This window comes from Sphaerodactylus townsendi, linkage group LG08, assembly GCF_021028975.2.
Source record: "Sphaerodactylus townsendi isolate TG3544 linkage group LG08, MPM_Stown_v2.3, whole genome shotgun sequence".
Classification (NCBI taxonomy): domain Eukaryota; kingdom Metazoa; phylum Chordata; class Lepidosauria; order Squamata; family Sphaerodactylidae; genus Sphaerodactylus; species Sphaerodactylus townsendi.
Window position 1 is genome coordinate 20,507,537 of NC_059432.1, and position 27,484 is coordinate 20,535,020.

Here is a 27,484-nt window from a genome sequence, read left to right on the forward strand (position 1 = left end):
ATTGAATGATTTAATTAGGATTTTGATTGTTAATCAACAACGAGCTGCCAAGACATGGGCTGCCGACCCAACCCAGTCACTTCTCGCAGGACTCCATCTCTCGTAGCAGAAAGATGCCATAAGGTGGTGCAGGCTCCTAGGCCATGGGTGGCATGCGAAACCTTTTCTGGTTTTGTCAGAAGCCAGCCCCACCCCCAAGTCCTGCCACTGCGCTTCTCCTTCCATCCTTTGCCAGAGAACCTGCCGGTGCTTGTTTGCCAACAATCCATCTCTTAAAGGAGAGTTTGTCAGTGCTTCTTCATACATTACCAATTCCATGAAGGTCTATATAGCATGAAGCTGAATTACACTGAATCAAATCCTCGGTATATCAAGGTTAGTACTGTCTACTCGGACTGGCAGTAACTCTCCAGGGCACTGGCAGAAGCCTTTCCTATCACTTAACCACCCAATTCTGTCAGTGAGAGATGCTGGGAATTGGACCTGGGACCAGTGGCATATCTTGCAGGGGACCGGGAGGTGCTATTCCCCTGGGTCACATGGGGGTGCATTTTGGCCACCCCTCTGCCTCTTTCCTTCCCCCTACAGGCCAGGAAGGCCCTCGTGCCACCACTGCCAGTCACCTGCTCTCCGCTCGGTATGCCTGCTATGCTGTGTAGATGATCTGTAGTCGGCCTAAGCAGCAGGTGCACCTCTCCTCCCACATGCCAGGCTGCCGGCCTGCCACTCGGTCATCATTTGCTTGCCTGACACCACTCGTCGCCTGCCGGAGAGGTAGGCAAGGACACCCTTTCCCCAGGGGTGCAATTTGGGAGGGGGGAGTGACTGGGAGCAATTTCAAAACTTGCCCCAGGTGCCATTTGCTTCAGGTACGCCACTGCCTGGGACTTTCTGCATGCCAAGCAGATCCTCTACCACTGAGTACCAATGAGCCACGGCTCCTCCATAGCATCTGTATCCTTCATAGTAAATGTGTCAGCGTTCACGTGAACACTTGTTCTATTACAGTCAGTACTGTCTACACTGAGTGGCAGCAGCTCTTCAGACAGAAGTCTTTCATATAATCTGCTCTGCTAGAGTCATGCACTTCCTTCATCTACTCTTGGCTGGAGATGCCAGGGACTAAACCCAGGGCCTGCTATTGGCTAAGCGCTGCCACTAAGTTACAGCCTCTCTTTACCATGGCTCCCCACAGCCCCCATGTAGTCCACAACTGGACCAGCGCACATGGTAATAAGCTTGCAAACATTATACAGACATACAGTAAATCACTGTCATGTGACCGTGCTTTTTGGCAGCCTCTACATGATACATTCTAAATGGGTGTCTATAAACAATGACCCACTGGCAATTGAAACAGAATAATCAATAGTGAATATACATTTTAAAACACTTCTTTGACTTAGAAAAATATGAAAGAAAATATTTATAGTTTTAATAATTTTATTATAAATAAAGCTGTGACACAGACTGCCCAATCTCATCAGAAAACCTGAGCAAGGTTGCTAATGGTAGGATGTTTTGGAGGTCATTAATTCCTAGGGCCAGCATAAGCTGGAAGCAACTTGATGGAAAATACACACACAAGAACATAAAGGATACTAAACATTTAAACATGATTTTCCATGCATGCACATTTTTTATTTTTCTTGGTTTGAATTTACTCTGTATTACATATACTATATGTTAAATGAAATTTCAAAAAATAGGGGAAAAGTTAAAGAGTTAAACATTTTATCTGGACCACGAAAAAAAACCTGTACATGAGCAAGGCAAGTTGCAAAGTGTGGTTGACAGTGTAAGTAAACTGCTGTCAAAAAGGTTATTGTCCTTTTTCCTTCTCCTGGCTGGGCTTACTATAAAACGCGCAGTTTCAAATACCGGAAGATAAAGCAAAACCACTGCCAGCCTGCCATATTTTAAACAGCTCAAGCTGCTGTGTATTAGACCAAAATAATTTATATACTAAAGGAAGTAACCCAAATAAAAAACTAACAAATGAAAGTCAGTCTTCCAATAGAAGCCAGGATTCAAAGAACTATATAATTGGTTCCAGAGCTCAAGGGGAGGGGGGTAGACTTTCACTTGTCAGTCAGCCCCATGCCCACTGCTATATAAATCATTTTTAAAACTTTCAAACACAGATTATTATATGGAAATGATGTAGGGAGCTTTGGTGTTCAAAGGTGTGTATGGCAGGTATGTGTGTGGGGGGAGGGGGGAGTAAAAAATTCATAACAGACCCACCAATGCCTTTCCACCAGTGGCATACAATACTTCACGGTATGGCAACACAGCCTGCTCTTTTTATTTACATTAAAACTACAAAGGAAGTTTTTTTTTTCTCTGACTTTAATCAGAGTACAGTCCTAAATTGTCAAACACTATTCTGGTTGATACTGAAGACACTGAACAAGACGAAGATGTTTTACACCCTCCTTCTCAAAAAATAAACATGATTTTATTTAATCATTACCAGTGAACAACTATGAACAGCCTGAAATAAACAATCATTACACTGTAATACAGGATACAGTCCACATCATAGACTTCTAGGACAGTCATATTTCAGATCCTGTAAACATATGGCTGCTGGTTCACAAGGGATTGTGATTTTTTTAAAAAAACACAACTGGCTTCTGACTCAGCAGTGAGTAAATATATTATCCTCCATCATTTCCAGTCAAGCAAGGGAACCCCACTCCAGTTACTTTTCATAACAATTGTGCAGATGCTCTTCAAAACATTAACTATTTCAAGACTTTTGTGCAAAATCTTTAATCTACCAATAGGTATATATTGTTTGGCACAGTTATATTCTGTTAAGGTCCATATCCACAGTTTGGCAGAGGTATATTCTCTTAAGATCAATAAGTATTTATAATCCTGAAAGATTTTGGGGGGTTTTTTGGGGGGGAGTTACAAAAAATATCTGGATCAACCTCACACTTCACGTTCCATGCTTTCAAAGCTGCAACTCTTTTCCTACTACATTTCATACCATCTGCAAACAAACTGTAGCTAACTCCTACTTACCTCCCATAAGCAAAACGGCGATCTTTGTGGTGATCTCCAAATGTGTCCCACAGCCTGAGAGAAACACTCACTTCATCAACAACATCACGAGAACGTTCGAGGACCTGAAAGAGGTACATTTCTAATATAATATGTGCACAGTTCCATGAAAAAAAGCCCTGAAAATTGTGACAAACTCCAAAACATAATCAAAGTCTCAATTCAGACATTTTACAACCGTGGTTTGGTACAATGCTTGAACTGAAAAATCATAGTGAAGACCATTGCCTTCAGATGCTGCAGAACCATGGAGATAGGAATGAATTGATGAACCTGAATGCCAGGAGGATAGAAAGTGAAAAGAGCTGAACTGGTTACCTTCCATATATTCTGAAGTTCAGATTGTGACCTGGGCCCTAAACTACACTTCGCACAAGTCCTGGTCTGGCATAAAGTATTATATGGTTTGAACTGCCTTAATTGACTTCAAAATGTGGGCATATCTGTTCAACACAGTGAAGGTGCCACATAAGAATAGAGTTTGGATTTATACCCCCCCCCCTTCTCTCCTGTAAGGAGACTCAAAGGGACTTACAAACTGCTTTTCCTTCCTCTCCCCACAACAGACACTCTTGTGGCATGGGTGGGGCTGGGAGAGTTTTGAAGAACTGTGACTAGCCCAAGATCAACCAGGAGGATGGTAGGAGTGGGGAATCAAATCCAGTTCTCCAGATCTTACACTATACCACGCTGCCTCTTCCAGAACCACAAAACCTGACATGGACCTTGTAGAGCTGAATTTAAAACTCTGGACGAAGATAGTTTAACAATAAGCAAGACCAGATAGTGGAGGACAACTGTACAGAAGAGAACATTCTGACAGGCGGACCTTCCCTGTAGCACCGGGAAATGACCCCTGTTGCATCTGCTGAAACTTTAGCTTCTGCACAACTACTTGTAACTATAGCATCTGTAGCCTTTGCTGCAATTCTTCACTCACTGAGGCGACAAGCTGGAAAGAAGGAGGAGAGGATAATGAAAACAGGCATGCTGTACTGTACCGAGGCAAATCAAGTGAACAGTGATCAAGTAAGCAGTGCACTAGAACTGAGCAAACCAATAGCTTTTAAAAATTAGGGTTAAATTGATCTCTTTTTTTGCCATCAGCAACCCCGTAGGGTTAATGATGGCAAGAGTTGTTTGGAGGTGGCTTGCCATTGGCTGACTCTGCATTACAACTCTGGTACTCCTCGGAGGTCTTCCTTGCAAATACTAGCCAGGGCTGATTAAGCTTCTGAGATCTGACAAAATCATATTAGCCTAAATTATAGAGGTCAGGGCAAAATTGTCCAAGAAAGATTTTTTAAAAAACCCAGAAGAAACATACATTCAGTCAGAAAGCAAGCAGGTGGAACATATGCAAACTGTAAGATAAATAAGACAACTTGGATATTGCAAAAACATTATGTGCCTCAGGGATGACACAGTCGTATCATCTCTATGTCCTATAAACAATGATGGGAAGACAGGCCCACTGGCCCACTTCAAGTTACTCCTTCCTGGTGGTTTGTGTATCCAAACATACCATTTCACCAGTGCTTAGAGCCAATTACTTATCAATGCTAAAGCAAACCTATAGATCTCAAACAAATATGTTGACTGACCTCTTGGCAGACCCGGTATTGATCAATTGCCCAGACGGTAGGTACGTGAGTTGCTAGCAGCTGGTACTGGGTCAGGGTGGTGTTGCATGCTCTCGCACAGATCAAGCGCGTCTTGCCCACTGCGTTGTCCCCAACAACCACACACTTGATGGTCTCAACGTTAGGTCTTTCGTAGTCCATGTCAGCATCCATTTACCAGAGACTGCAAAAAGACAATGGGGATGAGTTTCTCAGGGGGTTGCTGCTCTTTAAATAGGGGTGCTGCTCTTTCAGTTACTTAAAGGCAAAAGTGGAACTCAGACTGAACAGTATGACCACAGAGGGCTCATTTATATATCCCACTTGGTTGGTCGAACCCAAACAGTGCCTTTGACCTTGAATGCTTTCCTTCCCACTAGCAGTGTTATTTTCTGCTCGGTTTTCTGTAAACACAAGTCATTTTAAAGGAGATAAAGCATGGTGCAGCCTGAGCGGCTGGCAGGACTGGATGGCAGTAGACTACCAGTGCAATCCTGAGGAGAGTTACTTCAGTCTAAGCCCACTGAAATGGAGGGGCTTAGACTGGAGTAATTCTTTTTAGGATTGCACTGTTAACCTTATGAGTCACTCCTGTCTGCTACAGCAACAGTCCTGTTACACCCGCATTCCATTTCCCACGGCAAACAAAAAGGGTGAGGTGTTCTTCAGTGCACCTTTATTAACATACTGTTTTGTGTTTGGTTTTGTAAAGTTATAAAACCAAACAGCTTTCAAGTCACAAGGGGATGGGGAGAGACAGAAACAAGAGCAACACGTGGAATTCTAGAGTCAACCAGATTTATGGAACAGAAAAGAAAACCCCAATAGAGGTCAAGAAACCTAATTGAGCTAATAAATCTGCTCCGTTTTGGTTTTTTAGAATATACACTCTACACCTAATTCAATTATATTATGCAATTTACATACTAAGCTCAATTTGATTGGTAACAGTATTCCAGATAAGATCAAAGAGAACAATTAACTGTATGTAATACAGTAAATTTTATATTAACATAGACTTCTTTAACTTTCAGTAACCTTTCTTTTGCAGTTTGCCTCCATTACCTCATAAAAAGACTAGTGACTAAAACAAAATTTAAAAGAATTTCCTGATATTTAATAGGAAATCCAGACACATAGTTCAATTAAAAGATTTCTGGATTTAAAGGCACATTAAACCCCAAATCATTCCCTAATTTTTCACATATATCACAGCACATGGACGATGCCACCACATATGAAGCAATTCCACCAAAGGAAAGTGACAATACCAACATCAACTGGAGACGTTACACATCTTTGCAAGCTTCTTAGAAGTGAGATAAATTTGATGTGTGTCCTTAAGCAAGCTTCCTTCAAAATTCAAAGATATTATAAAGGACAGTCCCCAAGACTGAATTCAACAACATGTTGAATCCTAAAGTTAACCAGATTTGTGGAACTGAGGACAAAAAACCTGATAGACATCAAGTAACCTAAGTGACTTTTAAAAAATCTGACCCATTTTAATCACAGACTGCTTGCTTTTAAAGCACATGAAAACACCTGAAGTCGCCTTACACTGAGCCCATCTAGCTGAGTGTGATCCACACAAACTAGCAGGGAGTCTTGGGCACAGACAGGGCTTCACCATCATCTGCAATCTGAGATACTTCAACTGGAAATGCCAAGGATTGAGCCTGGAATCCTTCACATTGAAGGCATGGGCTCCACCACCAAGCCACAGTCCCTTCCTTGGCAAAGTGCCATTTCTGATTGCAAAGCAAACTCTTAAAACACCTACTGGGCATGTTGTGGGAACCTGTGACTGTGTACCCAAGTGTGCACGAAAGTGAGCATCACCTTCCTAGATTCGTTGTAGGGAATGCCATTGCAGCTGCTGTAAACCAGATGGCTGTACTCCATTCACATTTTACAAGGAATGAAAGCGTAATCTGTGTAGAGGGGACGCTTGATTTTTCTTTATAAGTGCATTGAGTAATTTTCATATTATAGTCTACACACGCTCAGTTGAATTTATCCAGGTACTGGTCCCTGATTTCATTTGTAAAGCAAATATGCATTGGCTTTTACAAACAGATGCACACACAAACAGGTAGGATGTACATGTGAACACAATAATGTGAATAAGCCTTATGTAAAGAGGGCTACCAGGAGAATCAAAACTTACAAAAAGATTGTATACTTGGCTTTCAAAAGATCAAACTGTATTTACAGGGATCTAAAACCTTTGTGTGCGTATAAAGGGCCATCAAGTCACAGCCGACTTATGGAAGCCCTGTAGGGTTATCTAAAACCTAGCAGACATTACCCAACTTATGAAATAGGGATGTAGAGAGTTACAAACTAAATAACAAACTTCTATGTTTTATTCTCTCATGTCAACTTTATGATCTTATTATGCTGCCCACTGTTGTTTCTGTAACTCTTCACTCTGTTCTCTCTTTTATTTTGAGACATAAACAGCTCCTGATAACAATAATACTGACAACTGAGAGGCAAAGTTCAAGAACCCCCATAGAACGCCTCCTGCAATTCATATTCATGCTTAAATCATCTCGCTGGAATACATAAATACATTTTCTCTTTAACAAGTGGTGCTGATAAAACACTGGAGTTTATTTTTGGTGAGCCACATGCAAAAGAGCCTCAAACGGATGCTTCCTATTTCAGAAAGGAGAATCTGGCAGATAAAGCTGGGTTGGGAAGGGGCGGATGAAGTTCCACTAGAAAAATCTTGAGAGAAAGGAAAAACTTTGTTTTGAAGAAAAAATATGCAGTCCTTTAAACAAAATCAATGGCAAAAAAAGAGTTTTCTTAGATTTGCCAGAAAGGAGACCGAGAATTATTCAAAATATGTTATCAAATTTCAAGCTAGTCTAGAATACTTCCATATTTCCTCTGTGGCTACTTGTGAGTAAAGCCTAGTATTCAGACTGTATTTTCTGGTTGGCAGGTCTGCCTGTGTGTCTGTTTGCATTGCTCTTACCCAGGGGCCATTGTAGTTGGACAATCTATTGTGTTCTTTGTATCCTCAAAAGCTATTGTAGTGGCCCAAAGGGTGTGGTGGTGGAAGAGAATGGCTGTAATTCTGAGAATACTTCCCCAGCACCAAGGCCCCTTCCGCACATGCAAAATAATGCACTTACAATGCACTTTGCAGCTGGATTTTACTGTGCAAACAATTGTGAAAGTGGATTGAAAGTGCTTTATTCTGCATGTGCGGAAGGGGCCTATGCAGAGGTGGGATCCAACCAGTTCTCACCACTTCTCTAGAAGTGGTTACTAATTTTTTCTGAGTGCCGAGAAAGGGTTACTAAAGCAACCTCCCTGCCCAATAGGGACTGGAGGTGCGTGTGTGCGGCGGCGCCATTGTTCGAATCCCACCACCATCAGAACCTGTTATTAAAATGTTTGGATCCCACCACTGGGCCTATGCCCCACTGAATAAGATGGAATTTAAGCCTGAGTAGAACATTTTATGACTGGAGCCAATCCGATGTTGTAGAAACCCTTCCCTGCCCCTTAGCCACCAGTTCTGACATAAACAGTAATACAAGCTGTAGGACTGAATGTCTTGTTCCTTCTTGAGCAAGTTCCTTGTTCAACAGCATGTAAAACTAATGCTCAAGGAGACCACTTTGATGCACAGTGAAAGAGTTGCTGGGGGGGGGGGGAGAGTGGTGTAGTTTTTTTTTAGCAGATTACAATAATCTGTTGGAAAAGTCATCAAAATATGGATGAACAAGGCAGAAAAAGAAGAATAAAATCCAAGCCCACCACCATCTTTTCTAGAAAACCGACGCTGGGACTTGTTTAAACAGAAGCTTGCCTGGAAATGTTAAACAACTGTCAAAACGTAATTAAACCTTTTATTCTTACACTTTATTTTTCTACACAGAAAAAGTAATTTTAGAATTAAGGAACAGGTATAATTATAGACGCAAGCAATTTCGCCTCATACCATATAATCACTGTGGGTTTTTTTCGTACCCACTGTATCTCCAGAATGTGCATTAAAAGCATCCTTGTAATATCGGAAAGGACTACTCTGCTGCACAATATCTGCTCTCCAGTCAATTACATTTTCTAAGATTCAATATGGAATTATTATAAATTACAGATGGACTGTAACCAATACGAATTTTGCTGACGTCTAAATTGGCATGACTCTTGAGCCACAGTGCGGGAGCGAAGTAGTGCCTAACCAACTGTGAATGCACTAAAGGGGAAATTAAGGGGTGCCCAATCAATAGTATATTTTACTGCCAGTCTAGTTGAAAAGCGTCATTATCCTGCCATGCCACACTACAGATGTAGGAAACAGAGGAGCCTGGAAAACCATACCTGTGGACAGTCCTATACATGAGAGGAGCTGTGGCTTAGCGGTAGACTGTATGCTCTGCGTGCATAAGGTTACCGGTTCACACCTTGGCATCTCCACTTAAAAGGATCACATAGTCGTTGATGTAAAAGACCACTTCTGGAGATGGCAGACAGTCAGAATAGATAATTCTGATCTTAATAAACCAGCAGCTTCAAATGCCCATCCCACTGGGATCAACAACAAAATGGAAGGCAGAAAAATGCCCAAGCCAAGAGAACTGGGAAATTAAACTAATAGAATATGCAATAATGGGAAACTAATGAACTTTTTGAATAAGCAACCAATTAAATAATTCCAAGATAAATGGAAAGCACATTATTTATAATATTCCAAGAAGAATGGTAGAAAGTGGAGGAAACTGTTGAAATTATGTATACAGTTTATTATTAACTTTGATTATACATAATATATCAGATTGAAAAGAGGGTTAAAGGGGAAAGAAACAAATGATTAATCACCTTATGAAACATGATAATAATATGTTAATACAACTTTTATTATGTGAGAAAATTTTGAGAAAGTTTAAAAAAAGGCATTTAGCAGTGAGGGTTTTTTTTATTTTTAGAATGTAGATGAAGAGTAGCCATCATTTGTAATTGGTAATTGTTTTTTATTTCTTTATACTATTATACGTAGGATTTGGTTTCATTTCTTAGTCTTTGGAACTAAATACAACTATGACTTGATTCCAGTTTCTTTTCTGTGTTGTTAATTTCTGTCTATTAAAAAACATCCATCCCTTTGGGATTTACAAGAAACTATAAAGGGGCATATCCAGAGGTGGGATCCAACCAGTTCTCACCACTTCTCTAGAAGTGGTTACTAATTTTTTCTGAGTGCCGAGAAGGGGTTACTAAAGCAACCTCCTTGTCCAATAGGGACTGGAGGTGCGTGTGTGCGGCGGCGCCACTGTTTGAATCCCACCATCATCGGAACCTGTTATTAAAATTTTTGGATCCCACCACTGGGCATATCAGATGTGAAGTCTGGAAAGTGTGGAAACAGAAGATGAGTCAAGGCCTACCAAAGAGTTTGAGAGCTAAACAGCAATGGTGTCTCTACATTATTCTAACTTCAGGCGGCTAAACCTGTGCCTGGTTGTATGGAGGATCAACTACTGGAACACCTTCCCAAAGAGTCTTTGCGAGGGGACAGAAGTCACATGCCTGAATGTTCCCCCATATGAAAACATTCCCTACACATTAGAAATACTAGCAGTGAAAGAGAAGGCAAAGCCAGTGTCTCCCTCCACAGAGAGGCCAGCAAGTGCAGAGGAAATAGAGAAACACAGATGGCCAGCTAGCAGGATTAGTCTAGATTGGTGGTTCCCAGTCTGGGGTATGCATACCCCCAGGGGTACACGAAAAAAATTACATAATGGGCTTGCTAATATGGGGGTACAATTTTAGGGAAATGGGTTGCCAATGGGTACATGAGTGAAAAAAGATTGGGAACCACTGGCCTCGATAATAACATCTTAGCATTTACATAACATGCCCACATTTCAAAGCATTTCCCATACACAGTCTTGTCATTCGTAGAACACAGTCTTGCAAGGTGAATCAGTGGTACAGCTTTGCTATAACTTAATTGGCTTTCCAACCTCCAGAAAAGCCACTCAAGTTAGAAGAAGTCTCCTCTGGAGAGAAAGCAGCTTCAGAATTCGCTGAGCAAAGTGGCAGGATGCAGAACACTCCGATTATCCTCCCGTGACAGAAAAGGGATTGATGCCAAGAGACAGGCGATTGCCAAAGATAACTCAGCAACACAGATGCAACATACCAATGGGAGACTTCCTGATTTGAACCCCAGACTTTCAGCTGTTCCCTGCCAAATGCTTCTGTGAGGTTCCCAATCAGAGAATGAATCCAAAAAAACTCTTCCCTTGTGATCCATCTCTAGCATCTGGTACTCTGCTTCTGAACAAGGGGGTTTCATTTATTTATTATGGCTAATAAACCTTTGTTAGGTCTATGTCCACCTAAACACACCTATGGTGCACTTTTAAAGACCCCCACCCACCTACCCCCAAAAAACCTTTCCTTCTGGGGACATTTTTTGGTTTGTTTTAAAGCAATTTGACTAATTAAAACTAAAGGACTTTTGGAAGACTCTGTATGAAATAGTAAAGGTTTGAAGCCGACAGAAGGCATGAAAGTGAATGGTCAAGGGAGGTGCACTTAAATCTACAAAACTTAACATCTCAGCAACAAGAGCACAACACTCAAGGCTGTTGTGTAATCAGCTACTGATAAAAATATATGCATTAAACAGAGAAAGTCATAGCAGGCGTACGCTTGCCTTATTTTTGGTGTGCAAACATAGGTAATAAGTTGTCAGAAAACTGAAGCTGGAGAAAACTGGACTATGATGGGATGCAAGCAGCACTCTGACCAGTGATGCTATTCAAAGCAGGTCGGGTCAGGCCAGCCGTCACCAGATTTCATTTTGTCACAACCCTCCTGCTAATCTTCACCTGTTTTGTCGTTTTGCCTGATGTGCTTCCCCCCTGCTACAATGATATTTGCCTTGGGGGTTTGCATCTTATTTCTCCAAATAATGATGAGTTTCTGGGTCAACCCATTCTGAGCATGGGGGTTACATTTGCACTCCGCAGAGATCTGAAAAAAGGGGGAAGACGGGACTTGTGAGAAAGGAATGTACTGTAGTCAGTTTAGCTTCTGGGGAAAAAATCTCATGGCGGAATTGCCCATTCGGTGTAGCTCCATCAACCTTCACTTTACTTCTGGGGACATTTTACTTCTCGGGGCATTTTGTTTGTTGATTTTAAAGCACTGTAGTTAATTAAAGGTAAGGGACTATTGGCAGATTCTGTGGTATGAAGTAGCAAAAGAATGGAGACAACAGAAGTGATGAATGGTGCAGTCGTAGCATAACGGTTAAGAGCTGTGGACTCTACTCTGGAGAACCAGGTTTGATTCCCCACTCCTGCACATGAGCAGCAGACTCTTATCTGGTAAACTGGATTTGTTTCCCCACTCCTACACATGAAGCTAGCTGGGTGACCTTGAACTAGTCACAGTTCTCTCAGAACTCAGCCCATCGTATCTCACAGGATGTCTCTTGTGGGGAGAGAAGGGAAAGGAGTTTGGAAGCCTCTTTGAGACTCCTTACAGGAGAGAAACACAGGTATAAATCGGAACTCTTCTTCTTCTGAAATGACTTGTTGATTTCTTCAATATAATGTGGTCATTGAAGCAACGATTTATAGTTCTCACATGAAGTTGCCTTAAGCTGAACTAGATCTTTGCTCCACCAAGGGAAGTACTGCCCACTCAAGACAGGCGATGGCTCCCCAGGATCTCATCCAGAGGTCTTTCACAACAACTACTGCCTGGTCCTTTTAACTGGAGATACCGGGACTGAACATGGGACCATTTCCATGCAAAGCAGGGCCACTTCCACTGAGCCACAGCCTGTCTCTGGGTGATGACTGGCATGGGAAGAGGAGGGCTGTTCACCCTCACCCTGCTTTATCCACCGAGAACTGCTGTTGCTAAAAGTTCTTTTTATCCCTGCTGAAGGCAATTAATGCACAGCCCTCACTTTTCACTCATGGGCCCAAAGCAGCATGGAAGGTTGACGGCAGGAAATCAGTGGGAAAAGGAGTTAGCAAGGATCTGCATGAAAATGGCTGCGTTGCTCAACATTTTTTAAACGTTGGCACTAAAGATCCCAGAACCACACAAGGATATGGAACGGACAGAGATAGGTTTCATGGGAACGTCCTCTGGCTAGGAAGGTCACTGGGAAAGGAAGGATTTCTCAGGCTAAGCAAGAAGGGGAGGAAGTAAAGAATTTAACTGAGACATTTCATACAGCGCAGTTCCGACTGTGGCCCTTTCCTCCTGAGAGAAAAGGAGCACACTTTGTGAAAATCTACAAGCTTGGATATATCCCTAAGATGGGGGGGGGGGGGAATAAAAGTCTGAGGCATCATTCCTTCCCCTCCAACCCCCCCCCCCCAAGAACACAAATATTATACAGTTAGGAGGAAGGCAGGGTGGATAGAGAGTGTGAGGGGGAGACAGGAGGAAGTAGAACACTCAAATTGGGATTGATAGCAACAGCCTAAGACAGATCACTTTACTGAAAAACTCACATAGCTGTGATCAAACTGAGCTTCTAAACAATTTACCAAGCAGAAAGACAGTGTCACAGCTGGAATCAATAAGGTTACTCTTCCAGAGCAAGGCTGCAAAAACTGTAAGTGTCCACCTAATTTTAGAGATGGGGTGGAAGAAGCAAGGCAAGGAGGGCATAAAAGAATATAATAACAATTGGGACTGTAAAGAACTCATTACTACACAGAGATAAAATGACCAGAAGTCTGAAGTACTGGAAATCCATGCACTACATTACAACTGTATACTTTACTGGCACTGACTTTCTCACTGTGTTCTACTTCATTTCAAAAACTGACTATACTGGTCTAAAGACAGGCATTTTATTTATGCTTTTTTAATTTTTTTTTTTTGGCTTTTCCCTTCATGTATGCTTGCTCATCGCTTTGAAATGTAAATAAAAAATCAGTCCAAGTTCTGATAAATGTTGCTTTTCAGAGTGAAAGAATTTATTTTACTGGGTGTTGTGTGTGTGCATTTTTGGAACTCCTGATTTAGGTTGATGAGTTGATTTAGGTTGGCACAAACTGTGGGGTTGGCTTCCCTAGGAACTGGCTACATAAAAAACAAAAGTATTAGGAAGAACCAGAAAGTTTATAGACATAAAAATAAAGAGTAAATACAGCAAGACAAAACAATGCCCACAATTTCAAAGGAAAAAAATGTGGTACTTTTGTTTCAGTGGAAGAAACAACTATAGATATTTCTGATTTCACAAGGAAAATCAGCACACAGGGAACAGTAAACCATTGGAGTCTTAAACTGCCTTTAACCACAGCAAACAAATGAATTTAGAAGGAATTATAAAGCTGTCAATATTGGTGGAGGAGTACATTAATTAAGAAATCAAGGTTTTTCACTAACTCTTGGCCCAGGGGCCCAAACCTTTTTGTACTCGTGGGCTCCTTTGGAATTCTGACGCAGCTGTTGGGCACATCCACAAAATGGCTACTGAAAGAGGGTGGAGTCAACCACAAACGGCAAGGAATTAGCTTATGCATATCTAATAGTCACTCTTCAAAATTTCAGGTGGAAACTCTGCTTAACAAACACATTAAAATGTTTTCTTAAGTTACCTTCAGGTACACAGTGAACGCTGCTGCAGAAGCAATTTTTTTTAAAAAAATCTGGACTGTTAATGAGGTCTCTAGTTACCAGTCAGAAGCCCTGCTGGGCAAAAGGCTCACCTTGTCCTGCCCATTTTCTGTAAATTTGGTGGGCACTAAGAAAGGGAATATTCTCAGACACCACGTAGGGACCCCTGCCTTCTTAGCCTAATGATCACAGTGGAGCTTGCCTATACATTTCCGAGCTGCTGCTTTTGCCGCCCGCTACGCTCTCCCCAAATCTCAAAAGTAACCACAAATTCAACAAGGTTGAGGAACCCTGTCTATGGCCATTTCCCCACTTATAAAAATGACGTCGGTTTCATCCAGAATGGACCTTTTCAGCGCGGGGATTGTGTTCCCCGACTTCCCCACTGCCCCGCACTCTGCGTGGGGTCATCAAAAGGCGCCGTTTTCAGCAGCGCCAGAAATGACACGCGCTGAGGGGGCGGGAGAGCGGCAGTGTCGGGGCAGCTGCGTTGTTGCCGCCCCTGTAGTGGGGAGTGCAGCTGGACCCCGCGCTACTTGGCAAGAGTAGCGCACAGAAAACGGTGAGTGGAAAAAGGCCCTTAGACTATTCCCTTAGTCCTTATAACCAATCAAAATTTAGCCCAGTTGTATGTAACTAAAAGTGTTCAGATTCATCTCTTCATATCTTGATTCTTAACTTCCAAAACTGACACCTCAAATTTAGACTGCAAACTCCTTGGGGCAGGGAACGTTCTTATTATTTATTAACTTTATAGTGAACCTTTCTCAGTGCTAGATTACAACATTTAACTGTTAATAAGTTATTGTTTTTATCCTGTCCTTCCTTCCAGGAGCTTGTGGTGGCACACTCTGCCCACTTCTCTTTCTTTGTTCTTACAACAAGACTGTAAGGTAAATTACGCTGCAAGTGTGTGGCACAACCAGGACAGTCAAACTAGCTCCAAACTGAGCAGGGATTTGAACCTGGATCTCCTTGTCTCTAGCTACTAAACCACACTGAGTTTTGATACCAGTGAAGAAAACTGCGTTGGTATAGAAGAGCAGAAAGAAAAAAACACCATGTATATCAATGTTGCGTTCTCTATTAATAGACTTTAAAGCATGCAGTGTTTACATTACAGAATACAGAGCACAAGAAAAGGGAAAAGAGGCCCTCCAGAGACTTTGTTTTTGATCGCCCCCGCCCTTTCCTAACTCCCTTAACATGTCAGCCCCTCTTTCTCTCACAGCGTTTTTGACCAGTGCTGCAGAAAATTCTTCCCCATATGAACCCACTCCTTGTCCAACATAAACATTCTTAAAGGGCCCATAATGCCATTAAGGTCAATGACAGCTTGCTAAGACAAATACTCTCACAAACAGTATAAACTGAGGAGAAGAGAGCATCAGTTTGCCATTTTATTTTTTAGAACTTGCAAAGATGGCCCATCTTCAGTACCGCTCAAAGGCTGTGGAGAGCAAACCCCCTCTTCTTCTTGGTCTTCCATCACTTGCAAAGAAAGGAGTTACATGCAGGGGAGGGTATTTTGACACTTACAGGGAAAGATACCTACTAAAACTTCAAACCTCTTCTCCAGCCTCCAAGAAAAGCAACCAAGGTGTGTATTTTACACATCTGCTACCATCACTAACTGGATAGCACCTATGGCACTGTTTGATTGTGCAACAGAATCTCTCTGTTCAAATCTGGAACATTTTAATTGCAATACACACAAGATTTGTGTTGCCAAAAGAGATAACAAAAGTGTAAAGTTATTATTTCCCCCACACAATTCACAATGTCTGAACTCCTTTTCCCCTTTGAAGGAGCAAGTCCCCCGCCCCAATCATGGTGCACCACCTTCATTTTAAAAGAAACTCACAGGCCCGTCTCCCACTTGACTATTCCCATAACATTTGTCCAGCACTTACATGGCCATTACAGGCTATGCTAGTTCCTCAAATGCCCAGAAAGGAGAAGATGCCCTACAAAGCCTTATGCTTGCAGTATCTCCCAACCACACAACAGGAAAATATTAACTCTGGTGAGAACCTATTTTAGTAGCTCTGCTGATCCAACAAGAGTTAATCTTTATTCACCAACTACTTTGATAATCCTCTTTTTAACATCCTGAAGTTCTTCCATCTGTACACTCAAAGTGGTGCCAGTGTGGCATTGTAGTTAAGGTGTCCGACGAGGATCTGGGAAATCCACACTTGAATCTCCACTCTGCCATGGAAATTTGCTGGGTGTCCTTGGGCTGATCACACAACTCCCAGCCTCGATCCAGGCAAGTATTTGGATGGGAGGCTTTAAGGAATACCAGGGGATGATGCAGAAGGCGTGGAATGGCAAACCACCTCTGAATGTCTCTTGCCTTGAAAACCCCACCAGGGGTCTCCATAAGTCAGCTGTGGGGAGGGTAGAGATTTTAAAAACTGGGTACCCCAAATACAGTGGTTGTTGATTTCAATTGACTTCAACTGACAGCATAACAGAATGGCACAGTTAATTACCGGGGGGGGGGGGAGCTCATTCACTTTTGCAAGATGAGCACCAGACAGGTTGTTGCCAGATTGTGCTTTCGTGTGATAACTGAGCACACCACAAAGATATCAGTTCACAAGTTTAAGCTGAACTTATATAGACACCAACTAAATGATTGTAGCCATTGACTCAAAACACCCTTGAAGGTAAGGAAAACCACCCTCCCTGAGCAGATCTAGGTTACTGACTTTTATTTGCATGATTTATGAATGTTTTCACAGGCTGAAAACCCATATTCGAATAAATTCCAGTCTATTAGAAGCAGAATAATTTCCAGTCTATTAGAATAAATTCCAGTCTATTAGAAGCAGAAATAAAAGGCTCTTTGGTGTAAAAGACCGTTTATTCAGACATCTTAGAAAGCTCATGTACACGCAGTGGCAGGAATAAGATCTCCCGCCAGAAACACAGGTTATAACTCTGTCCATCCCATCCCCCCTCCCGGATTCCCATGGGAACGGAGGTCTCATCTCCCTCGCAGAGATAAGGTCTCCGCCGGAGAAGCTGGCCCATCGCCCGGGCTGTGGAATGTAGTCAAGGCCAGGCGACTGCCCCTCTCATCAACACCATTGAATCCTTTACACTCTGCCTCCCTTAAAAAAGACCCCCCCCCAGGTTTTGTGCTTGGAAAAGCGGTGGAAAGCAAGAAAATAAGAGGCGGGGCGTCAATATTTGGAATAAACCCATTGATTATACCCAGAGGAATACCCCACCCAAGAGACTAAATATTGTAAGCGTTTGCGATTAAAGCGAGAGTCCAGGATGGCGTCAATTTCGTAATGCTTGTGGCCATCAATAATAGTCGGTGGGGGTCTCTCCGGCGGGTCGTGCCAGGCATCGGAAACGGGAGCCTCCTTGAGTAAACTGGAATGGAAGACAGGATGAATGTTACTAAGAGAGTTAGGCAAATCCAATCGGGCAGTGACATCATTAATCACTTTAGTAATCTGAAAAGGTCCCACGAATCTTTTGCCTAGTTTTGAAAATTTATGCACGTCTCTGAGATTTTTGGTAGACAAATACACACAGGGCCACACACGCAGAGGGAAATCCGGCGGTGCTTATCCGCTTGCAGCTTTTGGGAGTCTTTAGCCTGTTGTAAGGCAGTCTGGACCGTTTTCCACCTCGGCCAGAGATGAAATCCATTGTTGAAACTCTGGAGGATCCAATGCTTCCGCAGGTAGTTGCGCAACGGCGGGAAGGAGCGACCGGACACAATTTCGAAGGGGGTCTTTTGTACTGCTATGAACCGCATTGTTATAGGCGCACTCGCAAACGGAATTAGCTCGCACCAATTGTCTTGGTTGTAGTTGGTGTAACAACGTAAATACTGCTCTAGGGTTCTGTTCGTTCTCTCCGACTCACCGTCACTTTGAACGTGGTAGGGGGCGGCAACCGCCGGGGCGGCCCCTAACAACCCTAGAAAAGCTTTCCAGAACTTTGAAATGAATTGGGGGCCGCGGTCGGAGACCACCTTAACGGGGGCGGAGTGTAGACGGTAAACATGCTGAATGAACAGACGCTGCTAACTTAGGAAGCGGAGGATGGAAGCACATGGAATAAAATGGGCTTGTTTAGAAAATAAGTCCACCACCACCCACAAGACCGTGTTGCCATGACTTTCCGGCAAATCTGTAATAAAATCCATGGAGATGACTTCCCAGGGGCGGGAGGCCACCGAGAGGTTTCAACAGACCATGGGGCTTTCCGAACGCTTCTTGGCTTCTGCACAAACAGAGCAACCTTTAATATCGTCTCAATGTCTTTGCGCATCGCGCGCCACCAGGCAACTGACGGCGGGCCAAATGCAGAGTTTTTAGAAAGCCAAAATGTCCAGCCGAGCGGGCATCATGGCAGGCCTCGAGAACCTGCTTCGCGAAGGGGGGGAGGCACGTACCAACAATCCCCGCCGCCAAACGCCATTCTCCAAACGCAATTGGGAGTCGCCTTCCTCCGCCGGAGGCTCACGTAGCCCCGCCTCCTCAAGTTCCTGTAGGAAAGGAGAGACCAGGCTGGGAATGGGCGGAGAAGGAGGAGTGGATGTCTGAGAACGGGTGACAGCCAGCCCTAATTGGGAGGGGGAGAGAACAGTGCGCGGAATGTCCCGTAAGCTGGCTCCACCCCTCCCCGGGGAGGCTGAGAGCGCATCAGCCAGTTTATTGGTTTTCGGGGAAAAAATGGACCGTGAAAGAGAAACGAGAAAAGAAATCGGCCCAACGAAGTTGCCCGCGGACATCTTGAGGGGGGGGGTGGAGAGGGCGGCCAAGTTCTTGTGATCCGACCAAACTTGAAAGGGGTGTTTAGCCCCTTCCAGCCAGTGGCGCCAAGTGGAGAGTGCTACTTTGATGGCCGCAGTCTCTTTATCCCCTACAGTCCAGTTGAGCTCAGCACCGGAGAATTTCTTTGATAAATAAGCACACGGAACCAGCCTACCATCTTTATTTTTCTGCAACAGGGCTGCCCCAAGCGCTTTGTCCGAGGCATCCACGTGAACCACAAATGGGAGATCTGGATCAGGGTGCTTCAGGATAGGTTCGGTAGTAAAAGCAGATTTTAAAAGTTGAAAGGCTGTTTGACATTCTTTAGACCAGGAAAGGGGGGGCTCCGGGTTTGGCAGTCAGTGGATCTTTCCCCTTAGTGCGTAAGAGGTCTGTGAGTGGGAGAGTCAGCTCAGCGAATTGGGGTATAAAGTCACGATAGAAATTAGCAAAACCCAGAAAAGATTGGAGCTCCTTTCGGTTGGTAGGGGCAGGCCATTGCAGGACTGCATCAATCTTAGCAGGATCCATTTTCAGGCCCTCGGGCGAGATCCGGTAACCCAAATAGTCAATAGAGGTTTGGTGGAAAGAGCATTTTGAAAGTTTGGCAAAGAGGGAGTTGTTGAGCAAACGTTTCAATACTTCCCGAACCAACGCTTCATGCTCCTCCATGGTTTGCGAATAAATTAAAACGTCATCTAAGTACACAACTACTCCCTTGTACAATAAATCATGGAGAACTTCGTTGATGAGGGCCATAAAAGCTCCGGGGGCTCCATGGCATTATCAAGTATTCAAACTGTCCAAACTTCGTGTTAAATGCAGTCAAGTGTTCATAGCCTTCTGCAATTCTGACCCTGTAGTAAGCTTCTCTCAAGTCCAACTTAGTAAAGATGCGTCCCTTGCCCAATGCGTCTAAAAGATCCTTGATTAATGGCAAAGGGTACTTATTGGACAGAGAGACCGCATTGAGTCCTCGGTAAAAGAAAGAGCCATCTTTCTTTTTTACAAACAATACAGGAGCAGCATGTGTGTGTTTGGTAGCCCGCCGTATGAACCCGCGAGCGAGGTTCTTGTCTAAGAAGGCACGTAGTTCCTTCTCCTCATTGGGACTCATGCGGTAGATTCTACCTTTGGGCAGCTGCTCTGGCTGTATTACGCATTTTGCAGTCAGTGTCTCTATGGGGTGGCAACTGATCGCATTCTTGCTCCTGACATCCTGTGGCTAAATCTTGGTAAGCCGGTGGAATGCCGGGAGAATCGGGAGCAATTAGAGCGTGCATCGCTGATGAAGCCAGGGTGTGTCAGGAGAAGCCGAGTTGTCCCCCCAATTCATGTGTTCACCGCAGGGAGGGTCAGTGAATTCTAAGATCCTTTCTTTCCAAATGAATTTTGGTTCATGTAACAACAGCCATGGCATGCCCAGAACTATGGAGTGTTTGGCCACTGGCGCCAGAATAAAACTAATTTTCTCCCAATGGTCGGCGCAGCGGAGGAGAACCGTTATGCGTTTTGAACTGGGCCGGTCCTTCGCTCCCGAGAGGACTGCCGTCCATTTGGGTGAATGGTATGGGCTTAGCCAGGGGGATTTGGTCTAGACCCAGTTCCTCCGCCACCTGGGCCGCATTAAGCAATGGGAGCAGACAGAATCCACAAGGGCTGAGGCTATAATGCGGTATGCTTAGCGGGGTTGGCCAGAAACGCTTGGATTGTGATGGGGCGCTTGCCTTCACTCACCGCGTCTGAGTCGAACCCATGTCCATGGGGGCTGAAGAAAGGCACACAGCTGCTTCCCCCTCCTCTGGGTCGCCTTCATTAACTGCCTGGAGACGCGCCTGTTGGGGCGGCCCGAATTGCTTGGTGGCTTGGTAGATGGGTGCGGCGCAGCCGGGCGGTTGGCTTCTGTTTTTTCGGGCAGTTGGCGGCCACCTGACCTGTACCTCCACAGTAAAAACACAATCCCAGTCGGCGGCTGCGCTCGGAGGTGGTCTCGGTAGGGGCGACTGGAGGAAGCGGCTTGGTGGTCGCAGTGGTGGTCGTAGTGGCGGGTTTTGGGCGTGCGGCCCGCACGGCGTATTCCAAACAAGACGCCACTTGGGATCCCAATTCGATCCAATCAGCGACAGTCGCGGGGATCGAATTAAAACACCGTTTCACGCAGCTTGCGTCGACAGCCTCCGAGAAGTATTCGCATTTCATGCGCTCCGGCCACTCAGGAGGGAGTCGAGCAGCCGCCGCACGAAATTCCCGGGCAAATTCTGCAAACGAGCGGTTGCCCGGCTGGATAGGTTGGATGGTGCGGGTAGCTTCATGTGCGGCACCCGGATCGTGGGAGCGCGCTCTTAAGGCGTGGAGGAATGCGGGCACCGTTGGCGAGTATCCTCATCTTGTAGGTTCAAAAGAGTCACGAACCAGTCGGCTGCCGCCCCATCCAGGACTGAGCCGATGTCCCATATTTTTTCGCGCTCAGACCGATATAAATCGGCATAGTCCTCCATGTGGGCATCGAGTTGCAAGATGAAGTAGGGAAGTTTGGAAGCGGGTCCCATCGAAACGGGCAGGTATTGGAGGCCTGTAGTACCCCTCTCCACGGCCCTTGGCGCCCGCAAGGGCGGTGGCTGCGCAGGTTGAGCAGGTTGAGGCAGCCGTTGCGCAGGGGGGGCTGGAATCGGTGGAGGTACCAACGCCGGTGCCGCTGGTGTTCTGGTGGGAGCCGGTCCTTGGAAGGTGGCAGGACCCAGCAGCGTCGCCCCTCTGGCGCCGGCTGTACCAGTGACAGCGTAGACTCCAACTTGGGTTGTCCTGTCCTGCTGCTTCTTCAGTTCCCTCTCCAAGGCAGCTAGCTCTCTCTCCTTGCGAGTCAATGCATCCCGGTCTCTTTGCAGGTTTTCCCGCTCTTGCTGCAGCTGTTCTCGTTCCTCTTCCCATAGCTGCCGTTCACGGGCCCATGCTTCTTGGGCATCTCGCAGTCGGCCCACTTCCTCATCCCAGCTCTCTTTCGATGGGAGAGGGAATAGATCGGATGGGGAGTACAGGCTCTCCTCGGACTCCTCATTCTCTGAACGCAGGACGTCGTGCCCACCGGTGGCTCCACGGGGCATCTCAGATCCAGCTGCTAATCCGGGATCTGGGGGCCACGGTGGATTCTTGGGAGCCTCACCAAAATACGAGTCCAGGAATCGTTCAATGGACTCCTGCGTTGCCGCGCATGAAAGGGGGTCAGACCCGGCACCTCCGTGACAGGCTGCATCTGAGGTTTGTAATCCACATGGAAACGGGCAGATATCCGATCCACAGGCGCTCGATCCACAGACAGCGCCCCAAACGACTCATGTAAGTCCACATGATCGCCTCCTCGTCCCTCGTGCCAACGGAGTAAGGGAAGACTCGTGTCGATACGAGGACGGGAAAGAGTTACCAGCGAGACCCGTTCTCCCGCCGGTTCCTCCAAATCCAGAAGGGAAGGCTCGGAGCCCTCTTTGGGGGCTACCGCACCTTCCACAGAAATATTCAACCTCTCCATGCCGAGACACCAGAGGTCCACTGCACTAGGAAGATAGATGAACGATGGATTCCTGCCACAATGTAAGGAATTCCATAGAAGCAGAAATAAAAGGCTCTTTGGTGTAAAAGACCGTTTATTCAGACATCTTAGAAAGCTCATGTACACGCAGTGGCAGGAATAAGATCTCCCGCCAGAAACACAGGTTATAACTCTGTCCATCCCATCCCCCCTCCCGGATTCCCATGGGAACGGAGGTCTCATCTCCCTCGCAGAGATAAGGTCTCCGCCGGAGAAGCTGGCCCATCGCCCGGGCTGTGGAATGTAGTCAAGACCAGGCGACTGCCCCTCTCATCAACACCATTGAATCCTTTACAGGGAGAGTCTGAGCCTGTGTCCTCTGTATCAGTCTAGGGCAGCATGATTAATTTCTGGTTGTACGTGCCTTCAATCATCTCAAAGCAAAGATGCACCCAGATCCCAGGCCACTTGTGGAAGAGTTCTTTATACTATCAATGTATTTACAACTGCACTGGGTAGATAAGGTTTATAAGTAGTACTTCAGTGTTTTGGCTCCAAAAACTGCAATACATTTAATCTAAGTTGTTAAAACAAACTGGCTTTTTCTTTATAAGCCAGTGTCGAGTAAAGGGTCAGATCAGAATGCGGGAGTCCCAGATTCAGATCTCCACTCAGCCTCTGAAGCTTGCCAGGTAACCTTGGGCTGGCCACTCCCACTCAGCCTAACCTACCTCAAAAGGTTGTTGTTGTGAGGATAAGATGGAGAAGGGCAGAATGGTGTTGCTAGGTGATTCATATCCAACTGGGGAGGAAAGTGGAGCCAGAAAGTAAAGTAAGTCTAAGTAAAATCTCTTTTCTTGAAGTGGGGCAAAGGGTAAAGAAGACAGGATTGTCTGAGGGATCCAATTCTGGATGCCTTACTGCCTTACTTGTGATTTATCAAGCAGAACTTCCTAATGGCTTTTGGCTGGGGACCAAACGGGGTGAATGAACCAGAGACATAATTTTCATTTTCCTTTGCTTAAAAGAAAAAAAGGACGTAGTACTACGTTGCCTTTATTTAGCTCCGCCAGTTTGCTAGGCGCTACATGCTTGGCTACAGTTCAACAGCACGTCCAGGAACAGAAAACAAAACGCTTGGGTGAGCTACTGTCAGTCACTGAGAATATTCTGGCATTGGCTCCTGGCTCTCAGTGTGACCATATGCAGCACTTCACAAATCTCCGCAAGCAGATGTGCAAAGCCAGCTTTTCAGATGCATGGCTTGCGTTATGGCCAGAAGCAGCCAACTCGGTCAAAAGGGCCTGATCGAACGGCCAGAGCCTGGCCTTGCTGGTTTTTAAAAGGGATACCAGCTGTCAGGTGCTCCCCCACCCTCGCCACAAGACAGAGAGAGAATTCAAAAGGCAGGACTAAAAATGCTTACTAGGTAATAAATACTCGAGCACAACTCAGCCAAAGCTCAAGACTTCCAAAAACCATTGCATTTCCTATGGGCCACTGAAATAAATGGCATGTCTGTTCAAAATTTTGGATGGACTCGTCACCTGTCCTAGTGCTGCCTCCCTTATCCATGCAAAGGCATTCATAAACAGAGAGGGAAAGTTGTTTGTTGGGCAGAAGACGTGTGGAGCACATCAGGTTTGCAAAAGAAACACGTGGATGGATCCTATTTCGCCCTCTGGTACCCTGGAAGCCCCTGACTCGGCGCAGCCTTTCTCCGGGCCCCTCCCCCTGCCCCCGCACGGCAGCCCCCGGCAGTTGTCACAGCAACTCACAACAGACTCCCCGCAGCCACGGAGAGGATAAAAGGCTGCCCGGGATGCACCGACGCTGCACGCGCAAAGGGGACCCGCTCAGCGCAGCCGTGCCCCCAGTCCGCCGCAGCAGGCAACAAGCCCCCCTCGCCACGTCTCGGCGGCACTGTGGGCATCGCGGCGGCCGGGCACGAACTTGCAAAGGGGCGTCGACCGGTGGGCCACGCTGCCCTCTTGCAGCGCCAACTTTGGACGGTCGGAGCCTTTGGGAGAGGCGGGCAAGCCCACGTGGTAGCCAGCGAGAAAGCAAGCAAGAGTTTCGAAGGGAGGCGGGGACGCGCGGCACCTTACCCGGCAGGGACGGATGGGGTGCAGGAGGCGGCGACCGCGGGACCAAAGGCCCGCTGCGGCTTCCTTACGCGGGGCGCGGAATGCAAGCGAGCAGCCCAACTTTGCGCAGGGACAGCATGGCGCTGGGGCCGCCCTTCGCCCCCTTCCCTGCAGCTGCAGCAGCCTCGGGCTCTCCAGCCCCGCTCCTCCTCCTCCTCTCCCCCTCCCCTCCCGCCTCCAGGGTGAATCGGAGTGCGATGCCCAGCTCCGGAGCAGGGTGACGTCGGCCGCCTTGGCTCCTCTGCAGCCTCCCCGATTGGGTTTCATTCATGAAAAGAGGGACTGTGCGTAAGGGGGCGGGGACCGGGGCGGCGCCCACAAGGCAAGGCGGACGCCCCGAGCGCCTGCCAGGGTCGTGTGCCAGTCGCCTCGCCCGCTCTGCCGCCGCCACCGGCACGCCCGGCAAAAGAGCCTCCCGGGCAATATAAGCGGGGAGAGGCGACTCAAAAGAAGCCCTTCACACATCAGGGAACTGGCGGGGCGGGGCGGGGCGGGGCGGGGCGGGGCGGGGCGGGGGGTTCCTTGCCATTCGAGTTGCTTTCACCGTTTATGGTTGTTGTTTTTACTATTGCTTTATTGTTGTTATTGACTGTTGCTGTTGTTCGCGGCCCCGAGCCCTGTTGGGGAGGGCGGGGTATAAATAGAACTATAAAGAAAAAAGAAAAAGAAAACAGGTGGAAGTTGCTGCCGCTGCTGCTAGCGCCCCTTTCGCCCATCTCTGGGAAGGTTTGGCCCGAAGCAAGCTCCCAGGAGAAGAAAACCGGGCAGCTTCGGAAGAAGAGCTCTATAGAAGCATCCTCCACTGCGATCCTAAACACAGTGACTTGCGAGTAAACCAGGTTGAATTTCAGGGGAGTTACTTCTGCCTTGGCTGGCACTGCCACATAAACAAATTGTAAGGCAGCCAGGGATGCTTTCTGCTTAATCAAAAGGAGAGCTCTGTTAACCTTCCTGACCATTTTCTATTCAACAGCATCTGCCACTCCCCCAGTGGTAAAACATCATAATGCAAATAAGCCCAGCACATCAACAATACATCCACAACCCAATACATCCACAACAAGTAAGCCCAATACATCAACAACGTTGTCTGAACCATCGCCTCCCTGCCATTTATAAGCTTACAATATCCTGCTTTTTGTTTCACTTTGCACATAATGCCTGGACAATCTTGACAGCTGAGCAGCACTGGTCCTGGATGGGAGACCACCTAGGGAGTCCAGAACCTCTATGCTGAGAGAGGCAATGGCAAACCACCTCTGACCATCTCTCAGGCCCCTTCTGCACATGCAAAATAATGCGTTTTCAAACCACTTTTCACAACTGTTTGCAAGTGGATTTTGCCATTCCGCACAGCTTCAAAGAGCACTGAAAGCAGTTTGAAAGTGCATTATTCTGCATGTGCGGAATGAGCCTCAGCTTGAAAATCCTTCCGGGTTGCCAAACAGCAACTATGATGGCAAACAACCATGTAGACCAGTTATTTTGTTCTAAGGGGAACAAAAGGCATTTCTCACATTTTCACTGTTAAACGTTTTTCATGACCACAGATACAAGACAGGGGGAGCCCCCCCCCCAATATTTCAACAGCATGAAACACGTATGAAAAAGGCTTTATGTTTTAATTGGACAGCTTTGCCCCCTTTTCAAGCTCCTGTGCCTTTAACAATTGCCCAGTGATCTCCTCTCCACTGAAGTGCTCTTGCTCCCTGGTGACTGACTGCAATTTACCTAAGGTTTAATAGTTTCACATTTTTAATACCACTTAAGGGAGCCCCATGGCACAAAGTGGTGAGCTGCAGTACTGCCATAGAAGCTCTGCTCACAACCTGAGTTTGATCCCCACAGAAGTCGGTTATATCCAGCTCAAGGCTGACTTGGCCTTCCATCCTCCTGAAGTTGGTAAGAGTTCCCAGCTTGCTGGGGGTAAAGTGTGGACAACTGGGGGAAGGCAATGGCAAACCACCCTGTAAACATAGTCTGCCTAGTAAACATGATGTGACATCACCCCATGGGTCAGTAACGACCAAGTGCTTGCACAGGGGACTACTTTTAAGAAGCAATGCCAGGTAGGGTTGTCAACTCCAGGCTAAGAAAGTCTTCAAGAGTTGGGGGTAGAACCTAGGCCCTAGGGAGTGGAAGGTTTTTTAATGTAAGTTTTTTATTTTCTCAAACATAATTCACAAACACAAAAAGGAAATATAGAACAAAAAAGAGAAAAAAATACAGCTACTCCTCAGTTATATAAATTCCAACACACTGGATCTTAAATTTATAATACTAATATCATTTAGAGAGAACATTCTAAAGTTTTAAAAGTTGTCACCTTCTAACCTTTAGTTCCAAAACAGCAATAAGCATCTAATAAACCTTTTTTTATAGCTTAACCATTCACAAATTAATAATCTTACTATTATTACTACCGGTATTTTTATTAATCTTACATGATCGATTCAGTCTCAAATTAAAAATACAGTCCCCATTTCTCATCGAACTCCTGTTTTGATCATCTGTTTACAAAATGTGTTATTTGGGGAGGGGAGGGGAAGAAGAACAGTAGGAAGGTGATGCCCTCCAAAGCAGCCGTTTTCTCCAGGGGAATTGATCTCACTTGTCTGGAAATCAGATACCATCCTGGGAGATCTTTAGGCCTCACCTGGAAACTGACAACCATAACAATGACCCACTTCCTGAAAACCACCA

At 45.7% G+C, this 27,484-nt stretch overlaps 1 protein-coding gene across 2 annotated transcripts in view; it reads right to left on the reverse strand.

Annotated features, from left to right (window-relative positions):
* The window catches only part of RHOBTB1 (Rho related BTB domain containing 1), a 78,328-nt gene that overhangs the window by 37,385 nt on the left and 13,459 nt on the right, over positions 1 to 27,484 (reverse strand). The window contains exons 1-3 of one of the 2 annotated variants that reach the window (XM_048505800.1): positions 24,743 to 25,029; positions 4,680 to 4,881; positions 3,037 to 3,140 (exon numbers count right to left, since the gene is read on the reverse strand). In XM_048505800.1, the coding sequence (XP_048361757.1) occupies positions 3,037 to 3,140; positions 4,680 to 4,871 (296 nt within the window). In that variant the 5' untranslated portion in view covers positions 4,872 to 4,881; positions 24,743 to 25,029. Of the gene's footprint in view, positions 1 to 3,036; positions 3,141 to 4,679; positions 4,882 to 24,742; positions 25,030 to 27,484 lie in introns of those variants that run through there. The other variant, XM_048505801.1, reaches the window with a different exon arrangement.